At 47.4% G+C, this 21,036-nt stretch overlaps 1 protein-coding gene across 6 annotated transcripts in view; it reads right to left on the bottom strand.

Moving 5' to 3' along the window:
* VASH2 (vasohibin 2) overlaps positions 1-21,036 on the bottom strand; it is a 45,480-nt gene that overhangs the window by 8,040 nt on the left and 16,404 nt on the right. For 4 of the 6 annotated variants that reach the window (XM_057726943.1, XM_057726946.1, XM_057726944.1 and 1 more), the window contains 3 exons: positions 6,938-7,319; positions 5,634-5,749; positions 2,503-2,577 (listed from right to left, as the gene is read on the bottom strand). In XM_057726943.1, the coding sequence (XP_057582926.1) occupies positions 2,503-2,577; positions 5,634-5,749; positions 6,938-7,319 (573 nt within the window). The remainder of the gene's footprint in view (positions 1-2,502; positions 2,578-5,633; positions 5,750-6,937; positions 7,320-21,036) is intronic. The other 2 variants (XM_057726945.1, XM_057726948.1) reach the window with 1 other exon arrangement.

Below are 21,036 nucleotides of genomic sequence, written 5' to 3'. Positions count from 1 at the left end.
AATTTTCCCATTTGCACCCCTGGGGAGATTTTCTCATTTGGGATCCAAAGAGAATGACTTCTTGGGCCCCATTCAAAATATCTTCAATGTGATTAGACCATGGAACTAACACTGCTTCTCTATGGCTTCATTATGACTTCATTTAGAAATGACTTGAGGGCCTCACTCAACCAGTTGCCTGGAGGCACCTTCATGACCCTGGTGACAGAATGGAGCAGGAATTCCTTCGTCCAACTGTGGTCCAGCAGTGAAAGGAGACCTCTCACTGGGCTGAGTAACCTCTGCGACCCTGAGGGTCTCCAGCAGGGTGAGCGAAGCCCACTGGAGCCACAAACCACCCTCCAGATAGATGACAAAGAAGAGAAATCAAAGAGGAGGAAAAAAAAAATCATGAACAGCAAAGAAGAGAGATGAGACACAAGGAAAAAAGGAGACAGATAGGGAGAGAAGACAAAGATGTCCTCGTGGGTCCCGAGGGACGCTTGCCCCAATGCAAAAGAATGTTCCTCGAGGTCACTCCAATTGGCAGGAGCCGCCTTCACGCGATCACAGGCAGCCTAGCCAGAAAAGCGCTGTCCACTCACCCCCACTCTCCCGGGTTCAGGTCACGGGCAGCAAGCCATGGACTGTCAGAGATGGAAAGGACCCCGGGGAGCATTCGGGGTTCTCAGTGGGGGCATTTTGGGTGCAATGGTTCTTTCTGGGGGAGGATGATCCCGAGCTTTGCAGGACATTTACCGTCTCGGCCCCCAGGCCCTCATGGGGAGCATCACCACTAAGATAAGCAAAACCCTCCCCTCCCGCTGCGCTTCTAACCCTTCTCCCCCAGGGGGCGCTCTGGCCCCTGCTAGGAACACCCCTCAGTGAGACTGAGGCCCGGAGCTGTAAAGGAGATGGTTTAAGTTCACAGACGGCCTTTTACACCTAGATCTCAACCTCCCTCTCCCTGACTCTTTAAGAACCACAGGAAACAACCTGACTGTTCTGTGTGGAAAGTTTTTTAAACGCTCCTATAGGGGAACAGAGAGTACGAGAAAGGACTCGTGGGTGGAGCGGTGGGGGAGTCCCCGTCTCTTGGAACTTTGTCTCAGCTGACACTACTGTAGTCACGGCTACTTGCCCTCCCACTCAGCTGACTCTTTTGTCAACCCAGTGACACTGATCCTCCTTTCTAAAAGGATTATTCAGACAAGTGCAAAAATGGAGAGGAATGCAGGGCTGGAAGTAGCTCCAGCTGTAGGGAGGATGTAGCGCCACTAAAATTATCCCCGCACTGACAGGGGCTGGGACCCCACAGCTGATGGGCCTCTTGCCTGTTACGGTAATTTTCCACCCTTTGGGCCACTCCCCAGCTTCGCTGTGGCACTCAACACATTTAGAAATGACTCGATGGCCTTAGGTAATGCTGAAATAATAACACAGTGACAGTCACCGAACCCTTCCTTGTCCTGACCATGCTACAGTAGGAAGCCCAGAGTGTGATGGAGCTATTGGATCATAACCAAATTTGTCACTTTCTCGTTTCCTTGCCAGAGGCAAGATTACCTGGAGGAAAGCCTGCTAGATGAAGGCCAAGGGTAGAAGCTCCAGACACGCCTCTAGGAACCAGGCTGTCCTGGGTTCTAGTCTGTTGCAACGGCGGAAGCTGGGATCTGGAGAGGGAGGGAGGGGCTTGGTGCTCAGTTCTCCCCGTCGTCCCCGCCTCTCACAGCCTTCATTCTACTCTCATCTCCTGCATCTCTCTTCCCTCTCTTCCTACATGGTGGCCCCTGTCATCCCTTACCCAGCCCTGCAACCCAGAAGTCAGGTATTAGGGGGAAATGGGAGAGACTCTTTCCTCCTTGTAACGCCTCCATCCACTGTGAAACTCCAGCCAAGATATCTGCCCTCTAGATTCCTCTGCTGACCTCCAAACAACTGGGGGGAGAGAAAAGCAGCAGCAGGGACTTCCACCACCAAGAATAACCATGGTCTTACTGGATCTGCTCACATCAAACTGTCCACAGGAACCCACAAGCCGCCTGGGTGCTCTTGATAGTCAATCAACCAAGACCACCTGGCCCTAGCTGTGGGGGGGAAAAAAAATCCCCAAATTCTGACCCTTGGGAGGAGTTTATGAAGGAAGACTCCTGGCAACCAGTGCTCTGCCCAGAAGAAAAGGCTGCGGGGAAGGGTTATGAGTTTAAAGATTTCGGGGGCTGCCTGCAGCCACTCTTCATCATTTTGGAGAACTTTACATTTTCACGGAACCATGAGCCATCACTTCTATGATCTTGGGGGCCCGTCCAGCTGGAGCTGGGACCAATTCAGGGATAAAGCAGGGTGATGGAATTGAATCCCATTTCCTGGCAGGTCTTCCTTCCTGACCCCTCAGTGACTACTGCCCTCTCCCTAGTCTTTCTCTCCACTCCCAGGCTCACTCCCACGCCTCGGGAGGGTGGGGGGGAGGGGAAGGGGGAGTGCAGGTGGGGCCCTGACACTAGAGGGTGGCTTTGAACTCACATCCGAAGCAGTCTAACAGCTGTCCTCTGCTGGCGCCGGTGTGGTCGGCGTGGTCGGCGTGGTCGCTTGCCTTGGCTGCACGACAAAGCAGCTGGAGATTAGGGCAGGCGTGGCCTGGGGATGACTGAGAACAGGACTTCTCTATCTGGCCCACAGGAGAAGGACTCCAGTGGCGCCCAACCATGGGGTCAGGCCAGAGTCACACCCTCTAACTTCACCCCCGCGACCTCATTATCCAGAGGCCCAGGGGCTGAGCCCCTGAACCACGCTCCGTGGCCTCAACCACCCCTCTCAGCAGACCCAGGACCTTCACCTTGATGTTCTGTTATTTTTTAAGGTCCAGCCCCAAGTCGGTTCTCCCACACGGCTCTCCAGGTGTGGGCCCTGGACCAGCTGCGGGCCCTGGACCAGCTGCATCAGCGTTACCAGGGAACTTGTTAGAAGGGCACCTTCTCAGCCCTCCCCCCGCCCCCCGCCCAGAGCAGCTGAGTCAGACCCGCTGGGGGAGGGGCCCGCAATCCATTTTCACAAGCCCTCCGGGTGGTTCTAGGTTTGCTCAAGCTTGAGGACAGGGTTATAGGATCCTTCTGCCTCTCCCCAGCTGGGCCCTGTGTGCGGCCCTTTTTTCACCTGTACTGATAACCCACCCCCTCACTCCCACCAGATGACCCAGCCTCCTTCACCAGAAGGGTCGAAGCCATCTGCCGGACCGTTTGTCCACCCATACCGCCTCGTCTCCCTTCAGCCCTCCCTCCTCCCCGCTGTCTTCTGTGGGCACAGGCCTGTCCCCTCACGCTCCGGATCCTGCCTCTCACGCTCTGACTATTCCCTCCCCATCTCCTGTTCTGGGTCTTCTGCCTCTGGCCCACTCAGGACTTCGACATCACTTCTCTTTCTCTTCTCTCTCCTTTCCTTGCAAACTTATCCAGCTGTTGTTTCAATGGTCACCTCTGAGTAGATGGTTCTAATAGCATGATCTCTACTCCCCAGCATCCTCCGACTCCAGATCTGCACTTTCGGCAACTTCTATAATACTTCCCCCTCCCCCCAGACGTCTAAGAAGCACCTCAAAGTCCGCAGTCCAAACTCAAACTCACCTTCTTCCTCCACTCAGACCACCACCACCACCACCACCATCCCCAGCAGCTTGTCATCCCGACGTTTGTCTCTACGACTAGTGTCTAAGATCTTACTGGCTTTACCATCCCTGGGCAATCATGGTAACCGTTTCTGGTTAAAACCTCAATCTGCTATGGACTGCAAAGTTCCTGTGGATCCAAGTAAAATGGCTCCAACAGGAGTTGCCTTAAAAACCAACAGCTGCCACTCTGCCCATAAAGCCGTCCAGTAGAATGCCTAGGGTTTCCTGTGCCCTGGACACCAGTCTCAAGGGGAGAGCAAGACTTTATGGACCACCCAACGTTTGCTGAAGAGCGGGAGCCCCTCAGGGAAGGACTCGGGCCTCCAGGGGCAGAAAGGATAATCAATCCGATTAAAGGGCCCCCTCCCTGCTTCAGGAGCCACCAGGTTCCCATTTCTGGGTCACTCACTCTGTGCCAAATGGCCACCGGGAAGGGCTTACACGTCCATAGTCCTCTGAGACAACTACTGCTTTGTTCAGGGACAGCAATGAAAGGATGCTTGAATCAGAGAGGAGGAGGGACAGGGTTAGGGTCAAGGGTGCTGGTCAGCATCAGGGGCAGGAAGAGGGTCAGAGGCCAGGGATGAAAGGCTTGAAGCCATCCTGCTGTCTCAAAGGGCAAACTTATGCTGAAACCACCCTGACCTTCAGCCACAGGAGCACCTGACCCTCCCACTGGGTCATTCCTCCCCTTTCAAGCCCTGGGCTCCGGTCATTTTGCCCAAGGTCTTCCTGGCTGTAGATGCCGAGCCTGGGATTGGCAGTGAGAGGTAGAACGGAGGTGAATAGGAAAACTTCCTCGGAACTGACAATGTTTCGTCCCGTCCTGTTCTTCAAAAAACAGAAGCAATGCTCCCCTTCCCCGCCACCTTCCCAGAGTCAAGAGAGCTGGGTTCTAACCCCAGTTCCATCACTGGCCAGCTACATGATACAGCACAAGATAACAAATCTTTTCTGTGCCTTGGTTTCTTCATCTGAAAAGGGAAACTGCCTTCTCCCTCTATAGGATTGACGTGACCATAATATGCTTGCGTAAAGCAGTTCACCATTAACAAATCACTCTCATTACAGCTTCTAACTTGACCCTTACAGCACCTTGGGAGATAGGCAAGAAAAGCACTTTTATCCTCTTCAATGGATGAGGAAACTAAGGCTCCTGAAGGATTTGCCCCAGCTGCAAGACTAAAGGGCAGCAGAGTCGGGGCCCAAACCAGACCTCTGCGCCCTGTGACACTCGGTCCCCTGCACGGTGACAGCCCATGTGACACACACAGCACGCTGCTGGTATTAATCAAAGTAGCGGTTTTTCCCAAGGCAATTACGGCCCGCATATTTGCCAGTGGATTGTTACTGCAGGCAGCCTCAGCATCTCCAATCCATCATTTCTTAAGTGGGTCATTTTGACCTAAGAAGTAAGTGTGAATTCATCAGCTTCGGGGCTAAAACTGGGGAGGGTACAGCCAGCCAGGGACGAGGATGAACCTAGCGATATTTCCGATGCCACCATCCACGGAGGACAATCGCGCTTTCTGCTGGGTGCAGAGGGCTAAGGTTTTAGGCAAGTTCATCACTTATAACAATCTGATTTTGGGGATGAGAGACCTTAAGCCCGGAAAGGCTGCGTAACGTGCCCAAGGCCCCACAGCTCCCTAAGCAGCTGAGCTGGCTCCAGACCGAGGTTTCCTAACCCTAAGGCCAGTGCGCCTTCCCTGCTGCCAGGATTTCGGGCTGTTCTCCGTCTCACACCGTCTGGGGCTTACCCCTCCAGCTGTGTCCACATCTGACAGTTAGGAGGGTGACAGCACTGGGGATGATTGCGTGGTGGATCCTTTGTGATAAGAGATGTCCCCCAAACAAAGGGCAGATCTCTTGGAGATCACTGTTGGGTTCAAATGCCAAGCCCAGGACACAGCTTTGTCCCCACCGGCCAGGACAACCTCACAAATGTGTGTGCTGGCCCTTGAGCTGGGGAAGAGGAAACACTACTCACGACTTGTCTCGCCTGCCGAGCCGTCTCGGGGGGCTTGCCTGCCTCCTTCGGGGGGACAGGGATTTTCCCCGGCTTCTCACTTGGGTTGGAGAGTGGGCACTTGCAGGTTTCAGGATCTGGAGGAGATACGAGGAGTTACCACGCTGGTTCCTAATGCCCTCCTACAGCCTGGCATCCCAGCCCCTGCCCATTCATGATCCCGGGGTTTAGAAGGCCCTGAGCTGGAAGACTTCCAGGAGGAGGCCTGAGACACACATGTGTCTCTCTCATGCTGCACTGACAAGAAGCACAGGTACCACTCCCCAGAGGATACTATGATTATATTGTGCCCCTTTCCCCATGGCAGAGAGAGGAGCAGAGCCCAATGCCTCAGCCTCCAGGGGCTGGCTGGTTGCTCAGTAAATTCCCCTCTCGTGAAGGCAAAGTTCCATCCACGCTCCCCCAGAAACCGGCTTGTTCCTCCTCTGACCCTCCCACCCCCCACGCATGCGCAGAGTGGGTCCAACGGATCAAGAATCTCCATCCCAGGTCCTGCGGAGTGAAGATGACAAGTCCCCAGGTGCTAAACACAACCAAGCCTGAGTTCGGCATAATCCCTTTCCCCTGTGGGCCTCGACGTACACACAGGCTTTCTCTCAGTGACTCATGAGTCCTGGAGGAGCAAGGACAAACAGGCATCTTGTCACCTTGGAAGTGACATGGTAGAAGGAAGAAGGGCTTATGAGTGTAGTTTATATAAAGCCAGCAGAGCGCATGCTCCTTTGCTTTGTGACACCAGGTCAGAATTTTATGCCAAAGGGCTTTGCAACTTACAAAAAGCAAAGCAGAGATAAAACACGACTCTGAAACAGATTATACAGCAGGGTGACCCACTCATCCTGGTTTGCCTGAGACTTTCTTGGCTTTAAGTACTGAAAATGTCATGTTCTGGGAAATCCCTCAATTTCAGGGTAACGGAGATGATTGGCCACTCTTATTATAGACAAAACAGAACAAAACAAAACTAGAGCCTTAGTACAAAATGACTAACATTTTAGATTGACTCATAGAAGGAACTGCAGGCCAAGACTTTGCTTTAGCTACAACATCTAAATTCATTTTAGCTCTGGTTTTTAAAGTAGTAAATGCAAAGAGACTTAAATTCTCCATGTCAAATATAGAATGATTTTTTTTTAATAGGGTGGCTCTAAGCAAGATAACCTCAAGAAATTTTTCACCATCTCAGAAACAGGAGGCACGTGGTGAGAGAGAGAGAGAAAGGAAAGACCTCTCTCGCATTGCTCTTTCGCCTCCCCGGCACCTACCTTCATTCTCATGTCCCTGGCATATTTCTCCAGCTCCTTCCTTATGTCAGCCCTCAACATCTTTGAGACATTGAGGACCAGCTGCTTCCACTCGATGGGCTGGAAGCTATGAGGCTCATGGGGGACATACAGCCCGATCTTGACCTTCTTGACTGTGTGCAGGTATTTCTTGTAGGAGTCTTCAAAGTCAAAGACGAGGTCACTCAGAGTCCGAAAGGTCAACGGCTTGTCCATCAGCTCAGCCCTTCGGCTCATGCCTAGCGAGCCGTAGCGGCCACTGCAGTAAATCCCCAGCACAACATGGTGAAAGTAGTTTCCTGAGAAGTAGGTTTTAAAGCTGATGGGGAATCTCTCGATGGAAGGCTGTCCATTGGTTAAGTATCTTAGACAATCTGAGTCAAGGAAGAGAAAGGAGGCCTTGAAGATACTGGAACTTGGACTCCAGGAGAGGAAAGTAGCCCGTGTGGTCACTGGGTCCACCCCTCTGCCTCTGAGCAGGCCCGACCTAACCTTTCCAGACCAAGCCTCTTATAAAAGGATTCACTCGATACTTTTGAGTACCTGCTATATGGTGTTAACCAGACCAAATTAATATGGGACAAAGAAGGAAGATTTGCCATCTTCTTTAGTAATTAAATAAATGTAAACAAAACCGTAACAAGGTACTTTTTCCTTCCTCGGTACTCTACAGGGGGTGACGAGCTATCAAAAGTTGGTTAATGCCATTGGAATGATGTTCCCGTCATTAACTCTAGCTGGAGTATGTAGGACAGACCAGGAATTGAAGGCCTCCACAGTGGTGCGGGAGAAATGACAACCAGCATCAAGGCAAGGCAGTGGAGATGTAAAAGACACAGGCCAGCTGATGGGATGGGAAGAGACAGGATGGTGTCAGAATGGGTCGAATCTGCACTTTGTCTGCTCCTCTCATGGGCCCTGGCATGCCCATGCCAGCAGCCTTGGGTACCACACAGAGAGCTGCCTGCAGCATCCGAACCTCAGGTTCCCCTCAGTCCCCAACCCACTTGGTGTCACAGCTCAGCTCTCTCCATGTATTGGCCTGTTTGGATTGAGCTACCCAGCCTCTTACTGTTAACTCAGTTTGGGCCCAGCAACCCCATATGGTGCAGCTTGAAGTAACTACCCCGCTGACTCCACACTCTGCAGAGATGGACAAGAGCCATCACATCCTCAAGTCCACCTCGAAGTCTCTGGACAGCCCTGGCATGGCTGTGATGACTCAAAGACCCAGCTCTTTGGAAAGGGATACTGGAAAGCCAAACACAGTCTGCTGAAAACTGTTGGCGTCTCCAGACCTTTTCTAAGGTAAATAACAATGCAGGCTCTCACCACGGTGGCTTGTGCATGGTGAGTGCTCGGTAAGTGGGGACCGTTCTCTGCTCTCGGAGAACTTGTTCACCATTTCTTGCCCCTGCTCCAGTTTATCTTCCACACAGTGGCCAGAATGCTCTACTGAAGCCAAAATGTGGTACACGTCACTCTTCTGCTTAAGTTTTCAGTGTCTCTCAGCTTCTCTAGGAATTGGTCCAAACCCCTCAGCAAAGTCCTGCCACGATTCAGCCCCCGTTCATCATCCCTTTGTACTGTCTCATCTGCCCCACACCCGGGGCCCACACACTGACCTACAGTTGAGTCGTGCCTTTTTCTTTGGCTGCACCGCAGCTTGCAGGATCTTAGTTCCCCAACCAAGAATTGAACCCACACCCTTGGCAGTGAAAATGCAGAGCCCTAACCACTTGACTGCCAGGGAATCCCCAACCCGTGACATTTTTGAAGGATACACCCTGAGACCATAAAGAGCCCACAGGTCTGTGCCCACTGCCCTCAACACACATATTCCCCCAGAACGTGAAGTCAAATATAACTGAAAATTTTAAATGACCTTTACATCACAAAGCTATGAGACCAAAGTGACCTATGAAACTTATCAAACTTTCAAAGATAAGCTACTAAAGATAAGCTACTAAACCCACTATACCCGACCTCATGTCCCTATCGCAGTATAACTTCTTTTATGGCTTCATTCACACATCAGTTTTATATCAGGGGGACTCAAACCTGGCAGAGATCTTCGTGGTCTCCTAAGAATCATGAGTCATAAAGATGCTATGGGGTTTCTCTCTTTACGCAGGCTGCACCCTGACTGGAACAGCCTCACTTCCTGGCTGTGATACCTTCCCTGACCTTCCTCAGTGTGGGTTCCCCACTGCCTGCAAGAACTCCCACAGCACTTGGTGCTTATTCATCTGGCACTGTGTGTGTGTGAGTGTGTGTGAGTGTGTGTCCGTATCTTGTAATGACAGAAGTTGTGCTTTGCATGCTGGTATCCATGGGCATTGCACAGGCCCGGCACACAGAAGTGTGCGGTTTGTGCTTGCTGAAAGGATGAACCTTAGGTTGTAAGGATATATTACCTTACACCTAAAAGGACTGCACTCTGGACTTCCCTGGTGGCGCAGTAGTTAAGAATCTGCCTGCCAATGCAGGGAACATGGGTTCGAGCCCTGGTCTGGGAAGATCCCACAAGCCCCAAAGCAACTCAGCCCGTGCACCACAACTACTGAGCCTGCACTCTAGAGCCTGCAAGCCACACTGCTGAGCTTATGTGCCACAACTACTGAAGCCGGAGCGCCTGGAGCCCATGCTCCGCAACAAGAGAAGCCGCCACAATGAGAAGCCCATGCACCACAAAATGAGTAGCCCCCACTCGCCACAACTAGAGAAACCCCACACGCAGCAACAGAGACCCAACGTGTCCAAAAATAAATAAATAAAAATAAATAAATAAAATTCGAGGAATTAAAAAAAATTTGTCAATGTTAAAAAAAAGGACAGCACTTGACAGAGAAAGACGTATTATATCACTTACGTGTGGAATCTAAAAAATACAACCAACTAGTGAATATAACAAAAAAGAAGCAGACTCACAGATATAGAGAACAAACTAGTAGTCACCAGTGGGGGGCAGGGGGCAGGGCCATATAGGGATTGGGGAGTGGGAGGTACAAACAATTGGGTGTAAGATAGGGTCAAGGATGTATTGTACAACACTGGGAATATAGACAATATTTTGTAATAACTGTAAATGGATAGTAACCTTTAAAAATTGTATACAATTGTATAAAAATCCAGCAATCCCACTACTGGGCATGTACTCAGAGAAAACTGTAATTCAAAAAGACACATGCACCCCAGTGTTCACTGCAGCACTCTTTACAACAGACAGGACACGGAAGCAACCTAAATGTCCATCAGCAGATGAATGGATAAAGAAGATGTGGTACATATATACAATGGAATATTACTCAGCTGTGAAAAGGAACAAAATTGGGATATCTGTTGAGACATGGATGGACCTAGAGATGGTCATACAGAGAGAAGTAAGTCAGAAAAACAAATATTAACACATACATATGGAATCTAGAAAAATGGTACAGATCAGCCGGTTTGCAAGGCATAGAGACACAGATGTAGAGAACAAACATATGGACACCAAGTGGGGAAAGCCAGGAGGGTGGGGGAAGGAGGGCAGTGCGGGATGATTTGGGAGATTGGGGTTGACATATATATGCTAATATGTATAGAATAGATTAATAAGAAACTTATTTTCAAGAAAAGAAAGAAAAAGAAAGCAAGAAAGCAAGCAAGAAAGCAAGCCTTGTCCTCTGCCTTCAATTTAACCACAGATGGCTCCTCCCTATAAAAATGGTTACTTGCTTTCTCTTCACTTTATCATGTGAGATTAACTGGCAGTGAGGGAGTGAAATCACATCCTTCTGAATCCTCTCACATAAATTCTTACTTGCTTTCTGGGGAGAGTTCTCCCGGGCTGGAACAAGGGCATTCCTCAGTTAAGTCAGTGTAACAAACACTGAGTATTTCCTGTGCCAGACAGACTGCTACCTGGGGCTGTGGAGCCAAAGATAAAGCATACAGCCCCTCCCTGGAAATCTGGTAGGGAGGCAGACTCGAAATGGACATAATACTATCAGTTTGGCAGTTCCTCAAGCAAATTAAACACAGAGTTACCATATGACCCAGCAACTGTACTTCAGGCATTTACCCAAGAGAACTGAAAGCAAGGACTCAAACAGATACTTGCATCCCGATGTTCACAGCAGCATTATTCACAATAGCCAAAAGGTGGAAATGACCAAATGGTCCATCAGGAAATGATTGGATAAACAAAGCGTAGCATATACACACAACGGAATATTACTCAACCTTAAAAGGAAGGAATTTCTGACATATGCTACAACACGAGTGAACCTTGAGGATATTAAGGTATGTGAAATAAGCCGGTCACAAAAGGACAAATACTGTATGATTCAACTTTATGAGGTACCTGGAGTACTCCAATTCACAGAGACAAAGTAGGATGGTGGTTGCCAGGGGCTGAGGACCTTGTGTGTAATGGGCTTAGCATTTCAGTTGGGGAAGAGGAAGTTCTAGAGATGAATGGTGGTGATGATTGCACAACTGCATGAATGTCCCCAATGCCACCGAATCGTACACTTAAAAACAGTTAAAATGGTAAAGTTTTGTTATGAATATTTTACTACAATTCTTAGAAACCCTGCATTCACAATATATGTGTCAAGTAATTATGCTGTACACCTGAAACTTACATGGTGCTATAAGTCAGTCAATTTTATTTCAAATTGAAAAAAGCCATCCCAACGTGATGTGTTCTGTGAGAGAGGCAACCCCGCCATCTCAGGGAGAGCAGAGAAGAGGCCTCAGTGTGACCGCACCGGAATGAGTCCTACAGGATAGGCAGAGTCGGCCAAGGGGAGAAGAGCAAGTGGGGAGGAGACCGGAGGGACCACCAGTTCATCCTGTGACAAGTTACCAATCACTCAGATTTGCTCCATCATTATGGCAATCAGTAAAGCCTTGACACCTGGAGACTCTGTGAACAGAGAGGGAGACTGGGAGGTGTGGATGAGAGCTGGGAAGTACCCTGAGCTTTTTTAGGGAAAATGGAGCAGCACTGCCCCAAGCTCGGGAAGATCTGCCCAGCATCCTACCCTGCCTCTAATAACACACCTGTTACTGAATAAACCACAGGATTTTAGCACCATGATTAAGCCCCACCAGGGCCAGTGAGGTCCCCCCAAAGAGCTGCCATGATTCAGAAAATAATTTGGAACCAAAATTCTCTCTCTCCAGCATAATCAAAAAAGCAAGATCCAACGAAGCAACTAACAAAGGATTAATCTCCAAAATATACAAGCAGCTCATGCAGCTTAATACCAAAAAAGCAAATAACCCAATCCACAAATGGGGGTGGAAGACCTAAATAGACATTTCTCCAAAGAAGACATACAGATGGCCAACAAACACATGAAAAGATGCTCAACATCACTAATCATTAAAGAAATGCAAGTCAAAGCCACAATGAGGTATCACCTCACACCGGTCAGAATGGCCATCATCAAAACACCTAGAAACAATAAATGTTGGAGAGGGTGTGGAGAAAAGGGAACCCTCCTGCACTGTTGATGGGAATGTAAGCTGGTACAGCCACTATGGAAAACAGTTTGGAGGTTCCTTAAAAAACTACAAATAGAACTACCATATGATCCAGTAATCCCACTACTGGGCATATACCCAGAGAAAACCATAATCCAAAAAGAAACATGTACCATAATGTTCACTGCAGCAATCTTTACAATAGCCAGGACATGGAAGCAACCTAAATGACCATCAACAGATGAATGGATAGAGAAGATGTGGCACATGTATACAATGGAATATTAGTCAGCCATAAAAAGGAATGAGATGGAGCTATATGTAATGAGGTGGATAGACCTAGAGACTGTCATACAGAGCGAAGTAAGCCAGAAAGAGAAAAACAAATACTGTATGCTAACTCACATATACGGAATCTAAAAAAAAATGGTACTGATGAACCCAGTGACAGGGCAAGAATAAGGATGCAGATGCAGAGAATGGACTGGAGGACAAAGGGTTGGGAAGGCGTGGGGCGAAGGGGAAGCTGGGACGAAGTGAGAGAGTAGCATAGACATATTTACACTACCAACTGTAAAACAGATAGCTAGTGGGAAGTTGCTGTATGAGAAAGGGAGAGAAACTCGATGATGGGTGATGCCTTAGAGGGCCAGGACAGGGAGGGTGGGAGGGAGGTGCGGGAGGGAGGGGATATGGGGATATATGTATTAATACAGCTGATTGGTGTACCTCAAAAGCTGGTACAAGACTGTAAAGCAATTATATTACAATAAAGAGCTTAAAAAAAAAAGCAAGATCAAAAGAAGTGTCCCTTCACGAATGAATCCTGCACTCTGAGCTCACGTCCAACAAGAGAAAACGAGGACAAGCTGACAGACACAGGATTCCAAACAGCTGCCAAGCCAACCTGTTTCAGAGCTGTCAGCGCACCACTTGTCCTCCAGGACCTGCAGAAGGGCCCGTGGGAGGCAGACCATTGGCCCAGGTCCGCCCTTCACTGTGCCCGGGGGGAAAGCAGGCCACAGGGATGCTGACACAGAGCAAAGCCAGAGAGGCCGGAACCTTCAGAATTCAGCTGTGTTTCTTGTCTGTGCAAGAGTCGAATTTCCCTGAGTTCAGCAGTATGAGCTGTATTTTTCCACCCTCCCTCCACTTTTCAGAAATGACACACCGGTAAGAACAAAAGACAACCCAGAACACACTATCCTCTGATTTGGACAGGCCCAGAGGCTGGCCACAGGTCCATCCCCTCAACCCCAAAGGTTTTAGGTAACCCCAGTAATCTAAGCTAATTTCAGCTTGGATTGATATAATTGCTCGGCGACAAGACTACTGTGTAGGGGACCGCCATGTGAAGCAAGATGAGTTCCGTCCAGGGGCCCTGCGACCACTGTCAGCACAGGTCTGAAGGCAGCTGGTGTCCACGGTGACGGGCTTCCTCACCCATCACCAGCAAATCCCCGACAACTGTTCACCCTATTAAACTTGCAGGAGGCTCTGCCCAGCAGCTGTGCTGACTCCTCCAAATGGTGGGGCCTGAAGCCATTGGCCGTCCCCCACCCTCCGCATCTTGCCCTCCCAGACACAATCCATTTCCTTGGTGGGGAACAGGGTGGAGGTATGACTGGACGGCTAGTAAAAGGCCTCCACAAGGCTCAAGTTTCCATTTTTCAGACGTCAGCCTGGGCACCTGTGGACAGCCCTGTTTCAGATTCTGCCAGCCAGCGCTCTACAGCCTAGAGGGCAGAAGTTCCCCTCCCCTGGAGATGTGCAGGGGGCTGGGAAAACAGACCAGACTCAGCCTACTGTCCCCAGTCTGAGTCACTGTTTCTCCCACTGACTTCTGTTCTCCTCTCTCTCCCAGTTTTCCTTCTACTTCTCTTAACTTCCCTCTTTAGTCTCTGCCATGGGCCATTTGTGTCCAACTAGACCAAAAAACAGTGGGATGTCACCCATGAAACAACGACCACCCCTAAACGCTCACCCCCCAAGTTTGTATGTCGAGAGCGGATCCACACCCACCAAGCTCCACACTCCGTCTTGACATCCCACAGGCACCTCAAATTCAACACATCCAAATCTGCACTCACCTCCCTCTAACTCTGAGCCTCCCGTGAAGTCCTCCCCTTGGACTGTGGCACTGCTACCCAATCACGCAATTTTCCAAACGAGAAATGTGGAGTCACGGCCTCTTTCTCCTCTAGCCCTGCACACAGAGTCCCCGAGTGGTGCTGATGTCACCATCAACCCCTCCCTTCCACCTTCGTGGCTACTGTCTGAGTTCAGGTCTGCGCCCAAGTCTGTCATCTCCCCATTGCTCTCATCCCTCCAGCCCACCCACTGCCATCTATCACCTGATCCAGAAACCTATACTTGCTGACTCCTTCTGTATCAACTCCTGCACCCACTTGGCCTCCAAGTCCTGTACATTCTATCTCCTTGAGATCTATTGAAACTGTCCCCTCAAATCCATTCCCACTGCCAGGACCATGGTTCAAGAATCACCACCTCCCTCATGTAACATCTCCTAACTGGCTTTGCTGATGCAGCCCCACCTTCTCCAGTTGCCCTTCAATGGCCCCAAGAACTACTTCCCTAAAGTGCACACCTGGCACTTCCCTGGTGACACAGTGGTTAAGAATCCACCTGCCAATGCAAGGGACACAGGTTTGAGCCCTGCTCCAGGAAGATCCCACATGCCACAGAGCAACTAAGCCCGTGCACCACAGGTACTGAAGCCCATGTGTCTAGAGTCCATGCTCTGCAACAAGAGAAGCCACTGCAGTGAGGAGCCTGCTCACCACAACTAGAGAAAGCCCATGTGCAGCAACGAAGACCCAACACAGCCAATAAGTAAATATAAATAAATAAATTTATTAAAAAAAATAAAAATAGAAGAGAAAGATGGCAGCAAAGTAGAAGGACGTGGAATGCATCCCTCTCCACAGATGCATCAGGAATACACCAAAAGACGCAATAATTCCCACAGAGAACCAGCTGAACACCAGCAGATGACCTCGGACACCAGAAAGGACTGCAAAGATCCTGACATAACTGGGTAGGACAGAGGGGGGAAAATAAAGGAGAAAGAGGAGGAGAAGGAAAGGGACAGGTCCCACACCCTGGGGTGGGGGGAGCTGAAACAGAAGGGAAATCGCCAAATTCAGGGAAATGTCCCTTATCTGACAGGGAAACCCCTTCTCCAACGGGGAACTTCCCAGGGTCAGAAGGGAGGCACCTGCAACTCTTCAAAGAGGGTGAAGTGGCTGAGCTGCGGCAGACGGGAAAGAGTGAGAAACATACAGAGGGTCTGCACCACGGCTCAGCGTGTCCAGACTGAGAGGTCGGTTCACAGCTGAACAGGGGGTCTGGGAGCTGGAACGTGGGAACTGGAGAACTGGTTTAGGGTGAGAAACATTGTTGGCAGTGAGGAGATGGACTGAGAGGACAGGAGGGAAGAAATCCACAGCGGAGAGTGCCTACCGTGGAAAGCTGGGCGGCCATGGTGGCAGCTCGATACTGCTGACTCACAAGCGGGGGGAGGAGCCGTAGGTGTAGCCGCTCTCTTGGTGACTGCGATGGACAGAAGGACTATTGTGGGCCTGGCTAACACACTCAGGGATAACAAAGGCCCCTGGGACAGGGCTGGCCTAGAGTGCCTGCAGCCGAGAGCCAAAAGCCCACAGAGTGGCTCAGCTCTGGAGACATTCTGTTTACACCTGAGCCGCCAGCATCCCTCTGCAACAGGCACTGCCATGGCCAACTGAGCCACCATGACCCAGGCAGGGCGCCCCGGCGGAGTCATGGCAGGGGGGAGGAGCCACGGTTGTAGTCGTTCTCTCAACCTGAGCCGCCCAAGCCACCATGACCCAGGCAGGGTGCCACTGCTCACTCACTCCCAGGGGAAGGAGCCACTATTGTACCCCCTCTCCCCCCACACACCGGAGCTTACAGATGAACAATAAAGGAAGCTCTGCTGGTTGCAGAGTGATACAAAAAGCCCAAAGTGGGTAGAAGACGCCTACAGCTGAGACCACAAGGAAACAGAAATATTATTATTAATTCTATTGATCTGGTCCATTCTGGGGTCAGTTTAAGCTTTATTTTTTTTAATTAATTATGATCTGAGTCCTAAGGGATCTACATGTTTTACAGCATTTTTATTCTATTTTTTATTCTACTTTTATTTTTAGCCTCTTTATATATTTCTATTTCTAGCTAAGTTTTTTTGTAGTGCTGACTGTATCTCTCCCACCTTCTTTTCATCACTTTTATACATTTCGATTTTTTTCTTTTTCTTTTCATATTTCCAGTCACACTACACTTTTCTGTTGCCCTGTCTTCTATCCTTTTTTAGTTTCTTTTATCTTAATATACTTTTAAGCAATATTATCAGTCTGCTCTGTATCCTTGCCTTATTCTCCAGATGACACACTGCTTTGGTTTTTATTATTAGGTTTTGTCTTTATCGTAGTTCTAGGTATAATTGTCTGATTTCATTCTGAGAATCTTCAGTCTGTCTGGTGGTACTCTCGCTCTTTATCATATTTGATCCTAGCTTTCAAAATCTCCCTAGATTTGTGTTTGTGTGTGTGTGGTGGGTTTTTTTGTGCTTTTTTGTTTGTTTGTTTTTTGGTTTTGACTTTCTGTTGGTTTTCTCTTTGACTGTATGATTGTATACTGGGGTTCTTCTGTCAGGTCATTCTAGTGCCTTATGTTCTATTGGATTCAGTATTTGTGTGTCTTATACATGTATGTGTTTCCTTGATTTAGTATTTGTTTGACTCAACACTCTGCCATTAGTCTGGAGCTTGGACAGTCTTCTTTAAACCCCTATATTGCCAGGGCAAGCAACCTCTGAAGTCTGGACCACTTCATCAGAAGTCAAGTAGGAGGCTCTGGGGGGGAAGCACTGAATCCAGGATGCTAGACTACTAGGGAGTCCTCAGACACAGGGAAGGTTAACTGCAGAGAACTCTCATGGAGCCCTGTATCAGAGTCTAAGACCCGACATTGTCCAACTGTCTGCAACTGCCAATGCTGGACACCTCACATCAAACTACAAACAAGACAGGAACACAAACCCACCCATCAGCACACAGACTACCTAAAGCCATATTAACCTCACAGATACCCTAAAGCACACCACCTGACACAGACCCACTAATCAGAGAGAAAAGACACAGAGCCACACACTGGAAAGCAGACACCAGACTCCCCCAGCAGGAAGCCTACTCAAGACACTGGACAAACCCCACCACAGGGGGCAGAGGGCAGAAACAAGAGGAATTACTACTAGGCAGCATAGGGAAAGGAGACAGCAAACACTATAAATTAGACAAAATGAGAAAACAAAGAAACACCATGTAGGCAAAGGAGCAGAAAAAAAACCCACAAGACCAAATAAATGAGGAGGAAATAGGAAAATTGCCTGAAAAAGAATTCAGAGTAATGATAGTAAAGATGATCCAAAATCTCAACAACAAAATAGAGAAAATATAAGAAACAGTTAATAAGGACTCAGAAGAACTAAAGAGCAATCGGTAATGGACAACAAAATAACCGAAATTAAAAATACTCTAGGTGGTGTAAACAGAATAATGGAGGCAGAAGAACGAATAAGTGAGCTGTAAGATAGAATGGGGGAAATAACTGCCACAGAGCAGGAAAGAAAAAAGAGAATAAAAAGAATGGAAGACAGTCTCAGAAACCTTGGTGACAACATTAAGTGCACCAACATTCGAATCACAGGCATCCCAGAAGAAGAAGAAAAGAAAGGGTCTGAGAAAATATTTGAAGAGGTTATAGTGGAAAACTTCCCCAACATGGGAAAGGAAATAATCAAGTCCAAGAAGCACAGAGAGTCCCATACAGAATAAACCCAAGGAGAAATACACCAAGGCACATATTAATCAAACTAACAAAAATTAAAACACAAAGAAAAAATGTTAAAAGCAGCAAGAGAAAAGCAACAAATAACATATAAGGGAAAACCCATAAAGATAACAGCTGATCTTTCTGCAGAAACTCTGCAGGCCAGAAGGGAATGGCAGGATATACTGAAAGTCCTGAAAGAGAAAAACCTACAGCCAAGAATACTCTACCCAGCAAGAACCTCATTCAGAGGAGAAATCAAAAGCTTTACATACAAACAAAAGTTATGAGAATTCAGGGGCTTCTTAGGTGGCACAGTGGTTAAGAATCCACCTGCCAATGCAGGGGACACGGGTTCGATCCCTGCTCCAGGAAGATCCCACATGCTGCGGATCAACTAAGCCGTTGCGCCACAACTATTGAGCCTGTGCTCTAGAGCCAGCGAGTCACAACTATTGAGCCCATGTGCTGCAACTGCTGAAGCTCATGCACCTAGAGCCCGTGCTCCGCAACAAGAGAAGCCACAGCAATGAGGAGCCTGCACACCACAATGAAGAGTAGCCTCCACTCACCGCAAGTAAAGAAAGCCCGTGCACAGCAAAAAAGACCCAACACAGCCAATAAAATAAATAAATAAATAAATATATATTTTTTAAAAAGTTAAGAGAATTCAGCACCACCAAACCACCCTTACAACAATTGCTTAAGGAACGTTTCTAAGTAGAAAACACCAGAGAAGGAAAAGACTTACTAAAACAAACCCAAAACAATTAAGAAAATGGTAACAGGAACATACATATCAATAATTACCTTAAATGTAAATGGCTTAAATGCTCCAACCAAAAGACACAGACTGGCTGAATGGATACAAAAACAAGACCCTTCTATATGCTGCCTACAAGAAACCCACTTCAGACCAAGGGACACATATAGACTGAAAGTAAAGGGATGGAAAAAGATATTCCATGCAAATGGAAGTCAAAAGAAAGCTGGAGTAGCAATACTCATATCAGACAAATTAGACTTTAAAGTAAAGACTATTACAAGAGACAAGGAAGGACACTACCTAATGATCAAGGGATCCATCCAAGAAGAACATATAACAATTGTAAACATCTATGCACCCAACATAAGAGCACCTCAATACATTAGGCAAATGCTAACAGCCATAAAAGGAGAAATCAATAGTAGCACAATAATAGTAGGAGACTTTAACACCCCACTTACATCAATGGACAGATCAATCAAACAGAAAATAAATAAGGACACACAAGCTTTCAATGACACATTAGACCATCTCAACTTAATTGATACTTATAGGACATGCCATCCAAAAACTACAGAATACATTTTCTTCTCAAGTGCACAAGGAACATTTTCCAGGATAGATCACATCTTGGGTCACAAATCAAGCCTCGGTAAATTCAAGAAAATTGAAATCATATCAAACATCTTCTCTGACCACAATGCCATGAGACTAGATATCAATTACAGGAAAAAAACTGTAAAACATACAAACACATGGAAGCTAAAGAATACACTATTAAACAACCAAGAAATCACTAAAGATATCAAAGAGGAAATCAAAAAATATCTAGAAACAAATGACAATGAAAACACAACAACCCAAAACCTATGGGACACAGCAAAAGCAGTTCTAAGAGGGAAGTTTATAGCAATACAGTCCTACTTCAAGAAACAAGAAAAATATCGAATTAACAACCTAACCTTACACCTAAAACAATCAGAGAAAGAAGAACAAAAAAATCCCAAAATGAGCAGAAGGAAAGAAATCATAAAGATCAGATCAGAAAGGAATGAAGGAAACAATAGCAAAGATCAATGAAACTAAAAGCTGGTTCTTTGAGAAGATAAACAAAATTGATCAACCATTAGCCAGACTCATCAGGAAAAAAAGGGAGAAGACACAAATCAACAGAATTAGAAATGAAAAAGGAGAAGTAACAACGGACACCACAGAAATACAAAAGATCACGAGAGACTACTACAAGCAACTATATGCCAATAAATTGGATAACCTGGAAGAAATGGATAAATTCTTAGAAAAGTACAAACTTCCAAGACTGAACCAGGAAGAAATATAAAATATGAACAGACCAATCACAAGTACGGAAATTGAGACTGTGATTAAAAATCTCCCAACAAACAAAAGCCCAGGGCCAGATGGATTCACAGGTGAATTCTATCAAACATTTAGAGAAGAGCTAACACCGATCCTTCTCAAACTCTTCCAAAATACAGCAGAAGGAGGAACACTCCCAAACTCATTCTACGAGGCCACCATCACCCTAAAACCAAAACCAGGCAAATATGTCACAAAAAAAGAAAATTACAGGCCAATATCACTGATGAATATAGATGCAAAAATCCTCAACAAAATACTAGCTAACAGAATGCAACAGCACATTAAAAAAAATCATACATCATGATCAAGTGGGGTTTATCCCTGGAATGCAAGGATTCTTCAGTATACACAAATCCATCAATGTGATACATCATATCAACAAACTGAAGGATAAAAACCATATGATCATCTCAATAGATGCAGAAAAAGCTTTTGACAAAATTCAACATCCATTTATGATAAAAACTCTCCAGAAAATGGGCATAGAAGGAAATTACCTCAACATAATAAAACCACATATGAGAAACCAAAAGCCAACATCATTCTAAATGGGGAAAAACTGAAAGAATTCCCTCTAAGAACA

This window comes from Hippopotamus amphibius, chromosome 3 (assembly GCF_030028045.1).
Source record: "Hippopotamus amphibius kiboko isolate mHipAmp2 chromosome 3, mHipAmp2.hap2, whole genome shotgun sequence".
NCBI classification, from domain to species: domain Eukaryota; kingdom Metazoa; phylum Chordata; class Mammalia; order Artiodactyla; family Hippopotamidae; genus Hippopotamus; species Hippopotamus amphibius.
Note: the sequence above shows the minus strand (reverse complement) of the source record. Positions and strands in the feature narration are given on the sequence as shown.